General features: G+C 43.7%; 1 protein-coding gene across 2 annotated transcripts in view; it reads left to right on the top strand.

Moving 5' to 3' along the window:
* The first annotated feature begins 3624 nt into the window (after positions 1 to 3624).
* Positions 3625 to 20809, top strand: part of uggt1 (UDP-glucose glycoprotein glucosyltransferase 1) — a 96352-nt gene continuing 79167 nt past the window's right edge. For both annotated transcript variants that reach the window (XM_055646158.1, XM_055646159.1), the window contains exons 1-7: positions 3625 to 3730; positions 12202 to 12337; positions 13828 to 13910; positions 16131 to 16261; positions 16361 to 16473; positions 16902 to 17076; positions 18061 to 18157. In XM_055646158.1, the coding sequence (XP_055502133.1) occupies positions 3703 to 3730; positions 12202 to 12337; positions 13828 to 13910; positions 16131 to 16261; positions 16361 to 16473; positions 16902 to 17076; positions 18061 to 18157 (763 nt within the window). In that variant the 5' untranslated portion in view covers positions 3625 to 3702. The remainder of the gene's footprint in view (positions 3731 to 12201; positions 12338 to 13827; positions 13911 to 16130; positions 16262 to 16360; positions 16474 to 16901; positions 17077 to 18060; positions 18158 to 20809) is intronic.

A 20809-nucleotide genomic window follows, 5' to 3' on the forward strand; every position in this document is an offset into this window, starting at 1 on the left:
CTAGTGTACGGGGTGATCGCTGCTCGGCACGGACTGGGTGGGCCGAAGGGCCTGTTTCCACGTTGTATCTCTAAAGTCCAAAGTAAAGTCGGAGGTCTAAAGAGATGTGTTGGGCGAGGTTTTTTACGGAGATGGTGGTGTGTGCCTGCAACACCACCATTATGTCTGCCTCCACCAGGGCAGATACAATAGTGGCATTTAACAGGCTTTTAGTTATGCACATGCATATGCAGAGAATTGAAGGATAGGGATCATCTGGATTCATTTTACTTGGCATCATGATAGGCCCAGACAGTGTGGACTGAAGTACCTGTTCCCGTGCTGTACTGTTTTGTGCTCTACGTATGTGGCAACTCTGAAATCACACACAGAAAGTATTTATTTTTTGCATGATATTTCATGAACAGTGACTAGCTTTCTAAAATCCCTTCAGTACAGTGCAGCTTGACGATTAAGGTTCAGGTGACTTTTGTTCTGGATTATCGTTGCTTAGGGTGAACAGTTTCCACCTACATTCCTTCCTCTGGCTTCACAATTCGTAACTCTTCTATTCTTATTGCACATCTTTTGTCTTTTCATCTTGGGCCGTTGTCCAACAATCTGCTTGTCAAATACATCAGCTAATGAAGAATAGTGGCCTGTCTAGTGTCTGTGCTTTCTGTACCACCTTGTCTACTTCTGCTATCATCTTCAAGGAACCATGACAATACACGCAGGTCCCTTAGTTCCTCAGTACGTTCAAGGACCGTACTATCAGTAGTAAAGAAAGCAAACTCAATGCCAGCATTTATTTCAAGAGGGCTTGTATACAAAAACAGGGATGTAATGTTGAGGCTCCATAAGGCCACATTTGGAATATTGTAAGCAATTTTGGGCACCGTATTTGAGGAAGGATGTGTTGGGTCTGGAGAGGGCCCAGAGGAAGTTTACAAGAATGACCCCAGGAATGAGTTGGTTAACCAAATGGCCTAATTCTACTCCTATCACATATGACCTAATGACCTTATGATCAATCATTTTGTATGCCCTATCCTTATCTGTCTTCCCAAAGTGCATCACCTCTCATTTTCACAATTAAATTGAATCTGCCATTGATCTGCCCATTTTCCAGCAATCCAATATCTTACTGTCATTTACAACTATTGTTCTTGCTATCAAGTACCCCATCCGTTTGTATCTGTCATTTGTCAGCTTAGTAACCAACCCTCCTGAATTCCTACCCACATCATGAATGTATATTACAAATTGCGATGTCCCAGCGCTGATCCCTGTGGTACTCCACTGATCACAATGTTCCTGCCTGTCCTGCTACGTTTCTGCAGGGTTTTCTGTTTTTATTTTGGATTCAATTTGCCAGCTAGCCTTGTGGCCAAGGAGCTCTAACCTTTTGTACTAGTCTCTCATGCAAGACCTCATGAAATGCTTTACTGAAGTCCATATAGACTACATCAATTGCATCGCCCTCACCAAAACATTTTATTACCTCTTTCAAAAATTCAATCAAATTGGTCAGAGAAAATCTCATTCTAACAGAGCTGGATGGTGCTGAGATTCTTGAGAATTGTTCATGCTGCACTCATCCAGGCAAGTGGAAAGTATTACATTATGTTTCTGACATATCTTGTAGAAGATGGAAAGGACTGTAGTCATTCTCTAGCCCCATAGAACCCAGTCTTTGAATTACTCTTGTGGCCACTGTATTTACATGCGGTTGAGTTTTTGGTCAGTGGTGACCAGATGTCTGGTAACCCGTTTGGTGATAGTGGGAATTCAGCAATTGTAATGCCATTGATTATGGCATGGTTGGTTAGGGCAGCACAGTGGTGTTCGATCCTGACAACAGGTGCTGTCTGTATGGAGTTTGCACATTGTCTCTGTGACTGCATGGATTTTCTCCGGATGTTCCGATTTCCTCCCATATATCAAAGATGTGCAAGTTTGTAGGCGTTTTTTGGCTTCAGTAAAAAATGGTCCCTTGTGTGTAAGGTAGGCCGAAGGGCCTCTTTCCATACTGCATCTCCAAACTAAAAATATTCTCTCTTGTTGGAGAAGGTCAATGTCTGGAAAGTAAGCGGGAAAATTACTTGTCATTTACCAGCCTGTGCCTGCATTATTACTTATTATTATTAATGGGCACGCAGAATGCCAACTTGATCATTATGGACAAATTGGGCAGCCACGTACATGTTGTATAACTCTGACTATATGAAGATCTGAATGGGCTTAGAATGACCATATAAGCAAAATTGCCCCCACTTTCCCCATTTTGATTCTTGAGATTAATATCCCTTTGCTCTGTTAACAGAAGTAGAGTCAGGAAAGGGAACATGTTATTTCCTTTTAGTTTGCTTTAATTTGTTAGTTGATTGTTTGTTGAGTGCCATAATTTCTGGAATGGTCTTAAAGTAACTCAACTGTTATAAAGAAGTAATAAGTCATTTTTGTCCAAACAATTGGAGCTTGCATAAAATGTTTGCATTATTAGCCGGACTGCCAACTCTCACGCATTGAGCGTGAGCCTCACGCATTTCACAAAATTCTCATGCTCTCACACTGATCACAAAATTTCTCACGCTCAAAAATCTGCGGGTGCGGAAAGTTCAAAATAAAGCAAAAATTGTTTTAGGGGTGAGTAAAAACCATGAGGGGAATATAAAGTGAATGCATAGTCTTTTTCCAAGGCTATGGGATTCAAACACTAGAGGGGATTGGTTTAAAGCAGGGCTGTCAAACTACCGGCCTGCGGGATGATTTTTGGGGATTAGTTTCGGGGATTAGTTTCTCCCATGCAGATGGTGTGATAGGTGAGACACGATGGCGGTGGTTCCAGCACCAACCTCCCTCCCCCATCCTCCCTGAGGCACGGCACCCACCTTCCACCCTCACCTCCGGCGGCTCTATGTCCGTCGACCGCTCTGTCCACACCCCATGGAGTTTTAACCCCAGCCCGGAGCCAGGAGCGTACCGGGTGACTGGGGGCATTGGTGCTGCCTTCAGAGCCTACTATGGGAGGGGGAACACCCCCTCCCACCCTCGGTTGCTACGCTCCCTCGCAATTTCTTACTCTCCCCAATGTTGGCAGCCCTGGTACTATGTTTACATATTCTGTTTGGCTGCAGCAAGTGAGAATTTCATTTTTCTATATGGGACATATCACAATGAAACACTGTTGACTCTTGCTTTACTGTGCCTAGTCACATGTGACAATAAAGTATTCCTATTTCAGGTTTGCAGCCTCTGCAGTATTTTACACTTCTCCCGAGACCCGCCCCCGCGATGACGCAGCCAGAGGCCCCGCCCACAGCGATGACGCAGCCAGAGGCCCCGCCCACAGCGATGACGCAGCCAGAGACCCCGCCTCAGCGATGACGTAGCCAGAGGCCCCGCCCCAGCGATGACGCAGACAGAGACCCCGCCTCAGCGATGACGCAGCCATAGGCCCCGCCCACATCGACGGCGCAGCCCGAGGCCCCGCACCCCCGTGACGTCCTCCTAATAGTAGTTGCCCATCGTGGCCGCCTGCATGTCAAGTCATTTTAATGCATTTTATTCAAAATTAACATCTTTGGAAAATATTAAAAAATGATTATCAACACTTGAATTGCTGAGGGCGCTTTGCCAAAAGGAAGAGGTTGCTGTAATTTAATCGGGGATAAGGAAGACGACCCACCGGGTCCTCGGGTGAGGCTGTGGACACCCAAGATGGCGGCGCTCTGGGTCTCCGGCTCCGGTGAGTGAACGGAGGCGAATGAGCGGCTCGTAGCCACTGCCCTAGTGAATGGCGGCGGCCGGGGCACAGTGGTGGGTTGACGGGCGAGTGGCTCCTTGGGTGGCGCTGTTGTTGCTGCTGCTGCACCGTCACATTAGCGGCTCCTGGCCGGCGACCCAGCGAGGCCGCGCACCGTATTTAGTGAAGGGATTATGTGAAGGCTCCGCGCCCGGTGGAGTGGAGGAGAGAGGGAGAAACAGAGAGGGAGAGACAGAGAGGGTGAGACCGGACAGGGTGATAGTGAGGGGCGGGATAGAAAGAGATGGGGGCCCTGCTTTTAACCCGGCACTTGTGTGCAGATAGAGAAAGGGAGGGGGAGGTGGCAGGGAGGGTAGAGTGGAGGGGACAGAGGAGATGGAGGGGAGGGAGGTGGAGTGGAAGGGAGGGAGGTGGAGTGGACGGGGAGGGGGAGGGATGGGGAGGGAGTTGGAGGTGGGGGTGGAGGTGATGGGGAGGGAGGTGGAGGGGGGTGGAGTGGAGGGGGGGGAGGGGTGGAGGGGAGGGGGGGGGAGGTGGAGGGGATGGGGGATGGTAGGGAGGGAGGGAGTGGGAGGGAGGAGGGGGGGGAGGGGAGGGGAGGTGAGTGATGGGAAGTGGAGGGGGGTGGAGGGGATGGGGGGAGGGAGGTGGAGGGGATGGTGGAGGGGAGGGGGATGGGGGTGGTGTGGAGGGAGGGAGGGAGGTGGAAGGGGGAGGTGGAGGTGGAGTGGAGGGGGAGGTGGAGTGGACGGGAGGGAGGGAGGGGAGGGGAGGGGAGTGAGGGGATGGGAAGTTGAGGGAGGTGGAGGGGAGTGGGCGGGAGGGAGGGAGAGGGGAGGGAGGGGATGGGGAGGGAGGTGGAGGGGATGGGGAGGGAGGTGGAGGGGATGGGGAGGGAAGTGGAGGGAGGGGAGGGAAGTGATGGGAAGTGGAGGGAGGTTGCAGAGATGAACAACTTTCCCAACAAGCAGTGATGGAGAGCCGGCTCCGCCAATCGGGAGGCAGCTGCGGGCTGTTGCTTAGGGCGTTGACCAATCAGCAGAGGGGAGTGGCTGTGGACGGGGCCTCGGCCGGCGGCCCGGGTCCGGGAGCGCGACACGACGGGCATTGTGATTGGAGGCAGCGGGTGGGAGGGAGCGCCCTGCCTTAACCCGGAACATGTGCCTGCAGATAGACACAAAAAGCTGGAGGAACTCAGCGGGACAGGCAGCGTCTCTGGAGAGAAGGAACGGGTGACGTTTCGGGTCGGGACCCTTCTTCCCAAAGATGCTGCCTGTCCCGCTGAGTTACTCCAGCTTGTTGTGTCTATCTGCGGTTTAAACCAGCATCTGCAGTTCCTTCTTAGACACTTGTGCCCAGTGTTGGCATGCATAATCTGTTCAGGTCAACGTATGCGGATGCACACACTTGATTCAATGTGATATATATCGATAGAAACAAGGAACTGAAGATGATTGTTTATACTAAAGATAGACAAAGTGCTGGAGTAATTCAGCAGCATATCTGGAGGTAAAAATTACGTGACGTTTTGGGTCGCGACCCTTCTTCAGACTCCAAACAAATAGCGTGCATACAATAATCCAAGCGGAGTGCAAAGCAATGGCCATGATAGTATCCAGAGCAGTATAAATATACTACCAGCTCACCCTACCACTATCTTCACAGCACTTATTGCCTCTTCACTACCCAAGCGTAGTTCAAGGCTTTGCATCTACAGCTTGTATGCTGCCGAGCCTTTATGAATGAAATCATTTATAATATTAAAAAATCGTTTGTTTTTTTTCACCTTTATCCATGTATTATTTGGGTGGACATTGGCACAGCGGCAGAATTGCTGCCTTACACCGACTGCAGCGCTAGAGACCCGGGTTCGATCTTGACTATGGGTGCTGTTTGTACGTTCTCCCCTTGACCTGCGTGGGTTTTCTCCGAGATCTTCGGGTTCCTCCCACACTCCAAAGACATGCAGGTTTGTAGGTTAATTGGCTTGGTAAATGTAAAAATTGGCCCTAATGGGTGTAGGATAGTGTTAGTGTGCGGGGATCGCTGGTCGGCACGGACCCGGTGGGCCGAAGGGCCTGTTTCCGCGCTGTATCTCTAAACTATTATGCTCATGAGTTTGCATCAAAGCATAGCACTGGCAGTCAGATCATGAGCTGGCTACTTTGGCTATGTTACCAACCAAAGTATGATGGCATTCTTGCATGCTAACCATATTATTGTGCCGGTGTGCACATCTAGTTTTTTAGTTGTTAACTGTTCAGTATCAGTAATTTTTTGCTTCCAATTCGTTAGGCCAATCATGCTTCTCCAGTGGTATGCCTTGGATTCATCCCATTCAGAGTCACAAGCACAGAAGTTTCGCTTGTGGAGTAGTGAAGGATTTCCATCTTTTGGATGGGACATTAATCAGAGACATTATTGGTCCAGAACAGAAGTGTAAAATTACATAACAAGCTTGGACATACTCCGAAGGTACACAAAAAGGCTGGAAAAACTCAGCGGGTGCAGCAGCATCTATGGAGCGAAGGAAATAGGCAACGTTTTGGGCCGAAACCCTGCACCCGCTGAGTTTCTCCAGCTTTTTTGTGTACCTTCGATTTTCCAGTATCTGCAGTTCCTTCTTGAACATACTCCAGATGTCCGAGTCAATAAAGTTCCAAAAATAATCAATATATTTGACTGAAGAAGGGGTCTAACCCAAAAAGTTACCTGTTCTTTTACTCTAGAGATGCTCTCTGACCTGCTGAATTAATTTGCAGTTTGTGTCTATCCTCTATAAACCAGCATCTGCAGTGCCTTCCTGCACTGTTACTACCTTGTTATTTTTGATGCTCAACTTGGGTGCTGTGTTTCCTTCACATTACTTTATCTAGAAAGGTGCAGCTTTGGAATATCTGGGAATTATTGGCATGGTGACATATAAATAAAACAACATTTTCAATGCATGCACCGACACTAACAACATTGCATTCCTAACAATGAGCATCAAAGATAATGGCCTAGAAGTCAACATAATGGTGAGGCTCTGGCACCTTCGACATAGATATTGTGGCATTTTAGTTCAGAGCTACAGCACGGAAACAGGCCCTTTGGCTCACCGCATCTGCGACGACCTGCGATCGCCACACACTAACGCTATCCACACACTAGGGGCAATTTACAATTATACCAAGCCAATTAACCTACAAACCTGCACTTCTTTGGAGTGGGAGAAAACCGGAGACCCCGGAGAAAACCTACACGATCACGGGGAGAACATACAAACTTTGTACAGATAGCACCCGTAGCTACGATTGAACCCAGTTCACTGGCACTGTAAGGCAGCAACTCTACTGCTGTGCCACCATTCCATTTTTAATGTGGTTAAATGAAAATAATGAAAAGTTGTCATTTGGCTGTCAATTTTGCAAAGATTGGGCTGGCAGTATCCTGCACATTTCCTGTACATTTCTTATAAGTTGCATTGAGCAGTCCAAGAATGTTTTGATTTGTGGATCAGTTTGGAAATGAGTAAAAGGCAATTGGGTATTAAGTCTGATACATCCTGATATAACTATAAAACGCTGATCGTGTGTGTGAGTGTCTGTGTGTCTGCCTGTCTGCCTGTCTGCCTGTGTGCCTGTCTGCCTGCCTGTCTGCCTGTCTGTCTTTCTTCTAAAAACAAAAACGACCCGCGATCGGGAAAAATTTACATATTCTGGTAGAGATTTACCCCATGGAGTCCTAAAATTGGTTTACCTGAAAATGTTGTGCTTTATTTCTTGAGTTATTAATAAAAATCTTCACAAATCTGATCAAACTTTGAAATCAAAATGCCTGTTTTTTCGCTCATGACATGACAATGGATCTGCGTGCCTGTCGTGCCGTCTGCTTGCGCTGCGACTGACGTGACCTCCCTCCTCTCCCCCCCGTTGTTCAAAAGTCGCCCTGTCGACTGAACACCAAAGATCATAGTTGAAGATTGTGTCGACCCATCCCACGCTCCTATGGTCGACATTCATTCGCTCCTTGGCTCGGTTCTCTCCTCCTCCCCCCTCTCTCCTCCCTCCTCCTCCTCCCCCTCTCTCCTCCTCTCTCCTCCTCCCCTCTCCTCCCTCCCCTCTCCTCCTCCCCCTCTCCCCCCCCCCCCTCTCCTCTCCCCCCTCTCCTCTCCCACCCTCTCCTCCTCCCCTCCTCTCCTCCCCTCTCTCCCCCTCCCCTCCTCCTCCTCCTCTCTCTCCTCCTCTCTCCCTCTCCCCTCTCTCCTCCTCCCCTCTCTCCTCCTCCCCTCTCCTCCTCCCCTCCCTCTCCCCCCCCCCCCTCTCGCCACCCCTCTCTGTGTCCCTCTGTCCCCCTATCTCTACTCCCCTCCCTCTAGCTGAGCCTGCAAGTTGAGGGCTGTACGTGAGTGGATAGGGCGGGGGATGGGGTAAAAGGAGTGAATGAATAATATTAATATAATATTAATGGGGGTGGTTAGTGTGTGTGTGACGTTGCAGGCCGCCCCCTCCTCCCGCATTTGTGCGTTGAGGGGAGGGGATCCAACGGGTCCCACTTGGTCTAGAATTAAATATAAAGCAAGGACGTGCTGAAATAGTCAACTCAGAAAACATTTGCTGGGAGAAAGACAATAGAACATAAGTTGATTCTAAAGAAATGCCGATTGTGGTGTCTGCTTATTTAGGCTTTGCTATGCGTTTTCGTTTTAATTGTGGATGGTGAATTGATTCTAAAATTACATCTAAAGTTCTAAAATATGATTTCTAAACCACCATGAGTTTCAGAGGACGGTCATTTTGGCGAGGGTTATACTGCAATATCATATAATGTCTCCCAAAGCATTTCAGAAGGCAGTCCATTGTCAGCACGCATGGACCATTATTATGGAGCTGTAACTTTGGAGCTCCAATCTCCAGATATTGCCCTTCCGTTGCTGTGGTTATATACGCCGACATGGAACGAACACAGGGGAACTATTACACAGTGATGATAAGAATATGCAAACAGTGCACAGACACTTTCTGAGGTCAGAATTGAATCCAGGTTGCTCGAGTTGTGAGGGAACAGGGCAACGTGCAGTGCCATTGTGCCACAAAAGTAAGAGTCAATCTGCAATAATGATACCAAATAACCATGCATCATTATGAGCTTTTCGCTATCGAAATATTTGCCTTGTGTATTTCCTTGGTCTGTTATTTGATCTGGTGCTCCCATGAATTGTTGTCCGATCACGAGGACCGGATGGCATTAACATTGAATTCTCCCAATTTTGCTAGCCCTTGCTGTCTCCTCCCCTTCCTTAACCCTCTAGCTGTCTCCTCCCACCCTCCCATCCGCCCGCCCTCGGGCTCCTCCTCCTCCCCTTTTCCTTCCTTCTCCCCCCCCCACCCCCCATCAGTCTGAAGAAGGGTTTCGGCCCGAAACATCGCCTATTTCCTTCGCTCCATAGATGCTGCTGCACCCGCTGAGTTTCTCCAGCAATTTTGTGTACCTAGTGGTTGCAACATGGGTGGCTCCTGGACTACTTGAGAAATGTGCCACTGGCCTTGGGGAATGAGCTCATCAGCTTAAATTGTTCAAACACCTGGTTTATAACTGCACCATCCTGCTATTGGCGTCAATGGACTGCTAGATAGAGTAGATGTGGAGAGGATGTTTACAGCAACAGGAGAATGTAGGAGAGTGCACAGCCTTAGAATAAAAGAACGTACTGATAGTGGAAATGAGGAGGAATTTCTTTCGGCAGAAGGTATCTGTTGAATTCATTACCACAGACGGCGGTGGAGGCCAAGTCATTTGGTGCTTTTAAAGAGAAGATTGATAGATTCTTGATTAGTAAGGGCTCCAAAGGTTACGTGGAGAAAGCAGGAGCATGAGGTTGCGAGGGACAAATAGTTCAGCCATGATCGAATGGCAGAGCAGACATATTGGGCCGAATGGCCTGATTCTGCCCCTGTGAGTTATGGTCTTAGCTGGCTGACTTGCAGGCAACAGCAAGGACATTGTCAGTGTGCCAGTGATTGGTTCATCAACACCGTTTCCCTGAAATAGGATAGCAGCCACATTTGGAGCAACCACATTCGTTTAGTTTAGTTTAGAGATACAGCACGGAAACAGGCCCTTCGGCTCACCGAGCCTGCGCCAACCAGCGATCCCCGCACATTAACACTATCCTACACCCACTAGGAACAATTTTTTAAAAACATTTACCAAGCCAATTAACCTACAAACCTGTACGTCTTTGGAGTGTGGGAGTAAACCGAAGATCTCGAAGAAAACCCACGCAGGTCACGGGGACACGTACATACTCCGTACAGACAGCACCCGTGGTCAGGATCGAACCCAGGGCTCTGGCGTTGCATTCACTGTAAAGCAGCAACTCTACCTCTGCGCCACCGTGGCGTCTCAGCAAACATTATGAAACGAACAATAAACTTTCGGAGGAATGAGAGAGGAACTCGTAGTGAAACCGTTACTTATTAAGGAAGTGAAAAATTAGTGAAAGAAATGGATAACCTCTGAGTCTTAAAGAGAGAAAAGCTGTAAGCAGTTTTAGAAGAATCGTCCAGGACAATATACGACAAATTGTCAGGGCCAGCAATTTGGGCCAAAATGTATTTTGATATTAACTGTACAGTGTATTTTGGTCCCTAGACTGCACACTGCGCTGTACAAATTGGGAAAGAGCTGGAGGTTAGATATCGACCCTCGGCTTTATGCTAAGGGTGGTTCACATATGTAGCATGATCTCATTCGAATGGCTTTTTAATCTTAATTTAAAAGGTGCCATTATTATTTTAATATTGTAATGATCTATTGCACTTGAAGGTGTTTTAAAGGAAATATTATTTTGATTTTTAAAATATATAAAATATACCCTTTCAAGTTATTTGAGGCCTTTGACAACAGTGAGAAGGCCACCGGGTCAATGTAGAATTGGTGTCTCAGTGTCCACTACCTAATTCTACTCGGAGGTTGGGATCTGCAGTGATTTGTTGGATGGCTACATCTGTGGGGGTGTCTGTATGATTGGATTCGCAAGGTTGCAAAAGTAAGTGTATCCATAAGATAAGCTTGGGGAATGCGGACAAGTAGTACTGGTTCATTACTCCTGTGGACTGAAACCATTACTGGCTGCAGCAGAGTGTTTTATGAAAAGTCCCACAAATATTTACCATCCTTGAAACAAGTGTAACAAAATGTAGAAGTCAATTCACATTGCAGTAAAGGTATGTGTGGGTTCAGTCACTAAATCACACACACGAAATAGGCTATTAGTGGGTGATTTTCCTAATGAGCCAAATGCAACGTGCTGTTGAAAGGCCAAATGTGAAATAAATTAGATTGTTGGTGGAGCTTGAATCAGAATGCAAAATATCACATTGAGTTAAAACACTCAATCCAAAAATAACACAATATTCCTATGAAGTAGATGAAGGTATCCTCAACTGAAGGGGAATACTTATCCTACCTCAAATTGCTTTCCATTAATCGGGAGTCAATCAGGATTCCTCTATTTGCCAAACTGTTAGGAAAATTATTGTAAGTATTTTTGCCTATGATAACAGTAAAACTATATCTGCTATATGACCATTTGGTATCTGATTTCTCAAGTAATGTTTGCAGATCTTCCTTCCAACTTGTGGGGGTTCCCAGGCCCCCTTCCAACTCACAGAGGCCCCAGTTCTCACACTCTTCTTCAAGTCACCAAGGTTGTAGTTCATGCTTTCTTTCAAAACTCACCAAGAATGCATTTCCATGCTCTTTTTAAATTTATTGGGAAATGTATTAAAATACTGTGTAACAGCTAAGAAACGGAAAAGTATTCTGGAAAAAATACAAATCTGGCACCACCAAAGTCTTGAATGTTCAAGATGATCAGAATTTTACTGTTGCAATAATGTGAGTACCTTATGGGGTCAACAATTAAAGTGATGTACGAACCTCAAGAATGGCCATACTCTTCTGCGTAATTATATTATATCTTACTGGACCCACATTCATGTTGCCATTTTTTGATTCAATTGATTAGTTTTAGTATTGATCAATTTCATTGTTGATTACTCAGCTTCTAATAACTCTGATAATTATTGTCTGATATGCACTGTACAGTTTCTCCACTCAGGTGCTGATCCAGAGCTACAGATATAGAAGGAAACAAATAGCCAGGATGTTGCCTTGGATGAATGGCTTTAGTTATAGGGATAGATTGGATAGGCTGGATGTAGTCTCTCAGAAATGTAGGAGACTGAGGCGATGACCTTGATCATCCCGATGAATCTTTTCTGATACCGCATCCTTCCTATGGTGTGGCAATCCGAACTGTGCATAACACTCAGAAGTGTGGTTGGACTAATGATTTGTACCTCTTTACTGTATCTATTGAGTTTGATTCTATGATATTGAAGTAAGTTGAATTAGTTTATGTAGAACTCATACTGATAATTTCTAATCAATTGTACTTAATACAGCGAAGCGCAACTCTGGTATTCTTGCAACGGTGGCTCTGTTATATATTTCCTTCATGGTTGTGAATGCCGACTCGAAAGCAGTGACAACAACGCTGACCACCAAGTGGCCATCTACGCCGTATTTACTGGAAGCAAGGTAATTCCATTGCCTATCATTAGAACAATGCTAACAGGATTGGTAAGCCATATGAGTAAATTATTTTCATCCAACTGGAAAGGTTCACACTCATCACAATGTGAATCTTTTATAGTAAGTAAATATATGATGCTGAAAAGTGGAGATTGTGCAAAGAATTACATTAAAAATACAAGGGGGATACCAAACTGGTGGTTTCAATAGTAATTTCTGGTTATTCAACAACAAATTATTTTGATTCGGTTTCACAGCTTGTCGTGCTCTAATATTTGGGATTGGAAATTGTTGAAGGACGGAGGAATAGGAGTTTAGAAGTGTGCATTGGTGTCATGCCTTCACAGTCTTTTCTACACTAGCTGATAATTAATGACTTTTATTTGGTCTCAGAGACAGAGTCACACACCTTGATTTTGAACATCACAACAACGAATATATAAAAGGAAAAAGGAATTAGTCTCATCTTTTTTGCTGGATATGATTTCCTTCTTTTCACTGAACTAATGTGTTGTCACCTTTTTCCTTTCCTCCATTTTGAAATGTTAGTGTTGCACCTTGTGTTCTATATTTAACATATCCATTTTAAATTCATAATTGCTTTAAAGGTTGTTTTTCAAATAGTCATTCAGTGGAGAATGTTTCCATCTAACTAGATCAATAATAATGAACAGTTATAGTTTTGGTGCAGTATCTCAATTGCACTCCCAAGTCTATGCCAGCAAATAGAATAGAAGGGATACAAGTGAGGTTTGAAGTTGAACAAGTAACTGCAGTTGTGAATTTTGGATAAATCATGGAAGGATTGTCAAACAGCCACTTAGCAAGATAATTTCTAATATCTATTTATCACGCTGTTAACATTAGCTTCCTGAACGTAGCAATACGAATACATAGGGTGATAAAGAAAGCATATAGCATGCTTGCTTTCCTAGATCGGGGCATTGAGTATAAAGGTCATGGTCGTGTTGCAGCTTTAGGCCTCATTTGGGGTATTGTGTCTAGATCTTACAGGAAGGATGTTGAGGCTTGGAGAATGTACAGAAGAGAGTCACCAGAATGCTACCTGGATTAGAAGGGTATTAGCTATAAGGAGAAATTGGACAAACTTGGATTGTTTTTTGTGGATTGGTTGAATTGCCAAAGACTAGAGAGCGTGATTTTAAGGTGAGAGGGACAAAGTTTAAAGGAGATGTGCCGGACAAGTTTTTTTTTTTAGACAGAGTGGCTGGAACTGTCTGCTAGTGATGGTAGTTGATGCAAATATGATAGTGGCATTTAAGAGGCATTTAAATAGGCACATGGATATGCAAGGAATGGAGGGATATGGATCATGTTCAGGTAGAGGAGATTAGTTTAACATGGCACCATGTTTGGCACGGGTATGGTAGACTGAAGGGCCTGTTCCTGTGTTCTGCTGTTCTATTTTCTATTTATAATAATGACTTCATTGAAGAAGTAAGCAAATTGCAGGATTTTCATTGTTTCTGTTTCAGTGAATTTCTGGCTGAAGAAAGTAAAGCTAAATTCTGGGATTTTGTGGATGCCACTCAAGAAACCCATCCAGAGGATCATGAAGGTACTACTCACTTAATTATATGCTGATATAGTTTGACAAGTTTGGTCATTTCTTTCTCATATTAATTTAAATTGGATTGGATTGGATTCAATTTTATTGTCATTGCACTTTTCAGTGCAACAAAATGGTTTAGCCTGCAGTCATAACATAGAATAATAACAAAACAAACACTCAACACAGTTTAAAGTCCCAAAGTCATTGTCTCTTCCCTCCTTGCCCTCCCTCTGCACCGAGGCAATCCAAGCCTCCGATGTTGCGACCCCGCCGGGTGATGGTGTGCAAGTCCCGCGGCTGAATCCGAGCTCCACAAACGGGCCGGTTCATCTACAGGATTAATTCTGATTTTCTGTGGAGGCTAAAAATTACAGACCAAAATATTTACTGGTCCTTATTTGCTGGTTTGATACTGGTCAAAGTTAGTTATGATGCCATTCGTGATGAACATGATACCACATTAGTTACTGGTAAAATAATTAGAAGATGAACATGGGAAATGCCTGGAATACATTGAAAATTTGAGGGTTTTAGAAAGGCCAGAACAATCCATCCAATAGAAATGGATGTGGGTGTAATTTCCTCTACTCTGATGATATGGGTAGATTTTCACATGTCACGACAAATTCTCCAAATTATCTAAATACTGTCAAATTCTTCAAGAAATTGTCTTTAAACAAAGGTAGTTTCACAAAGTGAGTGACCATCAACCACTCAATTAAAGGTGAGTGACCTCAACCACTCAACTAAAGTCCCATCTGGTGAAGAAAAGATAATTGGAAGTAAATGACACTTCAGTTCTCGATATTTGTCTCCTCCAGTGCATACCCAATTGCTTTACTTGGGCCTTTTCTGCTGGATCTTATTTCCAGTAACTTCAGTTAACCTGATTGTTCTTTTCAAAATTCAATAATTAGTTGTTCTTAACATAAGCGTATGAATTAAAAGACTTAAGGCTAATGTAAAATAAATCCAATACGTTTTTTTTGCCCATCATTTAAAGAAAAAATAGCAGCTACGTGTGGTTAACTATATCAATTAGTGTAGTTCAGTTTAGAGATACAGTGTGGAAACAGGTCCTTCGTCCCACCGAGTCCATGATGACCAGCGATCACCTGTACACTAGTTCTATTTGACACACTAGGGACAATTTACAGAATCCAATGAGCCAACAAACCTGCACACCTTTGGAATGTGGGAGGAAATCGGAGCACCCGGAGAAAATCCATGCGGTTAATTTGGTGTACCTTTCATCGTAGGTTTGCCCCATTGTCTAGACTGCATTTGCAAGCCAACTATCAATTGTTTTCATTAACTTGGATAGAAATGGGAAATGTGAGAGAAGTTTTGTTTATTTTTTTTTAATTGAAACTTGGTGTTGCTGTCAAGGACAGCTTTTTTGCCACGTCTCGTTTCCCTTGAACTGCTTTCCACGTTCTGGTGAAAGTACTACTACATTGCCTGGCTAGTCTATGCTCAGTGGTCAAACAAGATTAAATGTTATCCAGGAGTGTAAAGGGGCTGTCCCACTGCGGCGACCTAATCCGCAAGTTAAGAAAAGTGTTTTCGACCTTCAAGCTCGAGGGCACTCGCCTCGAAAACCTCGAGCTGGATAGACCGTCTGCGTTGAAACCGCAAGCTTGATGGACCGACTGCACACACACACGTGCACACACGCGCACACACACACATACACACACACAAACGCACACACACACGCGCACACACACGCATCCACACACACCCCCACACACCCACACCCACACACACACACACACAAGCGGGGGGGGAGAGCTGTCTGAAATTCACACCCACGATGAAGAGGAAGGTAAAAGACGGCTGCACAGATTGCCTACGGCTGCTCTCGACTGCCTGTAACTAAATAGCGACCCCATTCCACTGCATTACGAGTTAAAAACAGCCATGCTGACCAAATTTTACTCGCGGAAAAATTTTCAACATGCTGAAAATTTTTCCGCGACCTGGCTGAGGCCGCGAGTATTCGGGAACTTCCCTCGAGCATGGAGAGTTCCAGTGACCTCATAGGACCTTCTAGGACCACGTGTCAACCATGCTGTGAGTTTGAGTCGAGGGCAAACTATTCTAAACTCGCAGATTAGGTGGCCGCAGTGCGACAGCCCCTTTAGACCCTATAGGAAGGAAGATGGAAAGGAGCATGAAATTAAATTATATGTGCAGCAATGTAATTATTGTTTTACATGACAGGAAGCGATACGTTCCACTACAATTATATACTGCGGAAAGCTGGTGAGATTTTGACTCCTGTGCAAGCCAACCTTCTGAAGTTTGCCTTATCCCTACGGGTTTATTCTGCCATTGTTCAAATGTTTCAGCAGGTAAGTTGAAAGCCATGGTGTTTTGTGTAATTTACTGGAAAGGGTAAACTATTTAGATTTATTTCCCGAAGAAATAAATGAAACTATCTCTTTTACTAGATTGCAGCAGAGGAGCCCCCTCCAGAAGGCTGTTCTGCTTTTATAAATGTACATGGGGAGAAAACCTGCAATCCTGACAGGTTGGAGGTGGTTCTGCAGAGTGCTCTGGAGAGGTAAACGTTACACTGTGTGAATTAAAAATTTATGTTGAGAAGTGTATGTGAAATTGGAGAGAAGTAGAATTCCAAATAATTTGAAAATTCATGATCTAGTAATGTGGGCTTTGGCATGGGTACTGTACAAGACAAATTTAATTAATTTTCATTTGTAATAATACTCTTCTTGTGGCTGCAGAACTTGGTTCAAACATTGCCTTGTATATTGCAACATGGTATGATAACAAATAAATATACAACGTACTTTATTGTTCAATTTTTATGGACATTTTTTTCCACTGATACAGTCCAGAACAGTAACAGGAATTATGAAATTTGGAATTTTAATTTAACAAATAACTGACTTCAAGCAAGATGATTATGTCTAATTTTACATTGAACCTTATGGACATTGTTTAAATCTGATTTTTGTCTTTAATTATTAGACCCAAACCTTATTTATTTAAAGGGGATCATATTAAGGCACCTTTAAGAAATGAACTTCCATTTGCGATTCTCTATGGTGAGATTGGTACCAAAGAGTTTTCCAGGTTCCACAAACGTCTCTGCTCCAAATCAGATGGAGGAAGTGTCAACTACGTACTCAGGCATTATGTTGCTGTAAGTAAACCAAGTTGCCTTGTGATTAGAACAGAATCTATAACAGTGCAGCACAATGTGCCGAACATGGTGCCAATACCGACTCTTATGTGCCTGCACATAATCCATATTCCTCCATTCCCTGAATATCAATATGCAAAATTCTTAGTATTATTATTAATTGTCTATTAAAATAATTACACTATTGTGGACCTCCTTCCACGTAATAGCTTTGACTGTATATTGAGATGGGGATAGATTTATATTTACTTTCTAATTAACCACATTTTTCTGCGGGTCGCTCTCTGCTCTCTTGCCCAAGTGGCATTTCATGTGCAATCTCTTGATACTGGATCCTAATGGTGGACTCCAATTCTAGCTCCATTGCCTTGGGTTTCGCAACTGCTTTGTTCATTTATGAGCTGAAGGAGGGAATTAACCCCATGTAACTTATTCTGTCTTTGATTGAAATTATTGCTGATCCATGACAAAATAATTATTTCCTCGTGACATTTTCTAATTAATTGCTTTTAACTGCAATTATTAAACAAAAATATCAAATGTGACCTTCAGTCCTAAATCTAAGGTTCAAATTAAGGAGCTGACAAAGTACTTCAAAACAACAAGCAAATGTTTAGTTCAGAGATACAGCGCAGAAACAGGCCCTCTGGCCCACTGAATCTGCACCGACCAGTGATCCTCGCACATCAACGCTACCCCACACACACTAGGGACAATTTTACATTTATCCATTTATGCCAAGCCAATTAACCTACAAACCTGTACGTCCTTTTAGTGTGGGAGGAAACCAAATATCTTGGTTGGATGCAGGATGCTTGCGAATCCTTTATTCCCAAGTGACGACGAATAAAACATGGAGATTTTATGTTTGAGGCCACGTGTGACACTTATTCCATTGTTGTTAGATATGTTGTTAAGTAATGAGCAGGAATGTTAAACATTGGATCAATTGTGGTTACATTTGAATGTTTCTGTTTTTCACAGTATCCAAGTAAGGAGAAGGTGTTCCTTTCTGGTTACGGCGTTGAGCTTGCCATTAAAAGCACCGAATACAAGGCCAAAGATGACACGCAAGTGACAGGTGATTAAATAAAGTACTAACTATATATCTTCTCGCAATTTGTGGAAATTTTTGTCGATAAAGGCAAAACAAAGAGGCATCCAACTATATAGCTCTGCTTCTTCATTCTCTTGCGAATAAATTAAATAGTGAACTCAGATTTTTTATCACATCACTATTTTCACCCAAAGGCTATGAGCCCATTGCATTTTGGACATATCTGGCATACTAAATGGTTCTATATGTGATGCTATTTGAAAATGCGCAAACATTGAGAAATTGAGACATTCTTCTTCGAGGAGCTTATTAATGTGGATTGATTCACTTAAGAATTTCAGATGGTGCATTATGGTGTGCGATCTATAATAGTTTTACAGTAGAACAATTCCTCATTAGTTCAATAAATAATCAAACTGCAAGTAGATTTCGACATGCAGTATTTTGGTTGAAAATGTGTTGATTATGAACAAAGGAATCATTACATGTTACCCAGTAAAGTCATTAGTGTGAGATATACTAGTGGTAATTCATAACAGCATAGGGTACATGGTAGTCATGATTTTGAGGTATGTTATTTTTTTGGCCTTAAAGGTTTCAGGCTTGTAGCTGTTCCCAATTTTTATTTAATGATGCTTATACCACAATATATTTACAAGCCCATGCCTACAGAACATAATATGTTAAAACAAATTTGTAACTATGCACGATTTAGATTATAGAGTTATGCTGCACGAAGCTGGCTCTTTGGCCCAAGATGCCAATTTCCAACTTTGAACCTTTTCTTTTAAACCTTTCCTATCCATGTATCTGTCACTTCCTCTGCCATTTGCTCCATATATGTATCACCCCTTCATGCAAAGGATGCCCTTCAGGTTTCTATTAAATATTCCCCTCTCACCTTAAACCTATGCCCTCTAGTTCTTGTTTGGGTAATCGTGGGGAAGGGACTGGGGAAAATAATACTTTCATAATTCACAGCAGCAGAATTAGGCCATTCGGCCCAATGAGTCTGTCATTTAATTGTGGCTGATCTATCTTTCCCTCCCAACCCTATTCTCCTGCTTTCTCGCCATAACCTTTGACATCCCTACTAATCAATAATCTGTCAATCTCCAATCTTAAAAATACCCAATGATGTGCACATTCCATTCCAAATTATTGATATAGGATAAACAAACAACACAGGCCCAGCACCAACTCTGATGCACACCATAAAGGGCCTGTCTCACTGTATGAGGTAATTCAAGAGTTCTCCCGAGTTCTCCCCTGATTCGAGCTCGTGTAATGTCCGTAGCGGGTACGTAGGAGCTCGTGGATGTCACGTAGCGGCTCATACGAGTAACGGTAGGTACTCGGGAAATCCGGTAAACTCGTGACATTTTTTCAACACTGAAAAATGTCCATGAGTAAAAAAATACTTGTGAGGAAAAAAATGGTTACTTTTTACTCGTATGAGCCCCTACGTACCTGCTACGTACATTACACAAGCTCGAATCGGGGAGAACTCGGGAGAACTCTTGAATTACCTCGTACAGTGGGACAGGCCCTTTAGTCATCAGCCTCCTGTCCGATAAACGACCTTCCACCTTCACACTTGTTTTCTTCCATCAAGCCAATTATATATCCAATAGATTTTCAAATTAGTTATCTCGATTTAAAATTTAATATGGTACGTGGAGTTTTACATCTCTGTTCTAGAGGCTCCTTTGTTCTCACTTTGTTGAATAGTACAGAAACAAGATGGACGCCTGAGATTTGAATCAATGAAATGGTTTGCTGTCGGATCGTAAGAATATTTAGATGAAGTTTGAATATTATTTGTCTGAGCAGAGAAGATAAAGAAGGTAGATTGCATCAGGCTGTGTTTATCAACTACAGCTCGGCGTTCAACACCATTATCCCTGCCAAACATAGTTATATTCAGAGAACTTGGTCGCTGTTCATCCCTATGCAACTGGATCCTCAACTTCCTCATCAGCAGACCACAATCAGTATGAATTTGTAACAACACTTCCTCCTCGATAACCATTAATGCAGAGCCACCTTAATGCCGTGTACACAGTCCCCTGCTCTACTCTCTCTATGGCGATAACCATGTAGCCATTTGCATATTCAATGCTATCTTTAACTTTGCCGACAATACCGCTGTTGTATGAATAACGGGTAATGCTGAGTCAGAATACAGGAAAGAGATTGATGATCTGATTGTTCTTCTGGCACCAGTCAATCTTACTCACAATGTTAGCAAGACCAAGGAGCTGATTGTTGACTTCAAGAAGGGAAAGTCGGGGATTCATTAATCAGGTTTCATCGACGGGACGGAGGGGGAAAAGTCAACAGCTTCAAGTTACTAAGTGTTCAAGCATTTGAAGACCTGACCTGGGCCAGCAAATTGATGCAATCGCAAACAGAACTCCTTTATTCCCGTAAGAAATTGAAGAGCTTTGATATGTGGCCAAATCTCTTCAGTGGTGTATTGTTGCGAGCATACTGACTGGTTGCATCATGGGCTGGTTAGGTAATACAATTGCCTAGGGAAGAAGGAAGCTACAGAGAGTGGTAGACATTGCCCGACTCATCACAGGTACGGACCTCCCACCGTCAAAGGGATTTATAAGAGGTGCTGTGTCAAAAAGGCAGCCGATATCATCAAAGATGTACACAACTGGGCCA

Source organism: Leucoraja erinacea, chromosome 14, assembly GCF_028641065.1.
Source record: "Leucoraja erinacea ecotype New England chromosome 14, Leri_hhj_1, whole genome shotgun sequence".
In the NCBI taxonomy this organism is placed as follows: Eukaryota; Metazoa; Chordata; class Chondrichthyes; order Rajiformes; family Rajidae; genus Leucoraja; species Leucoraja erinaceus.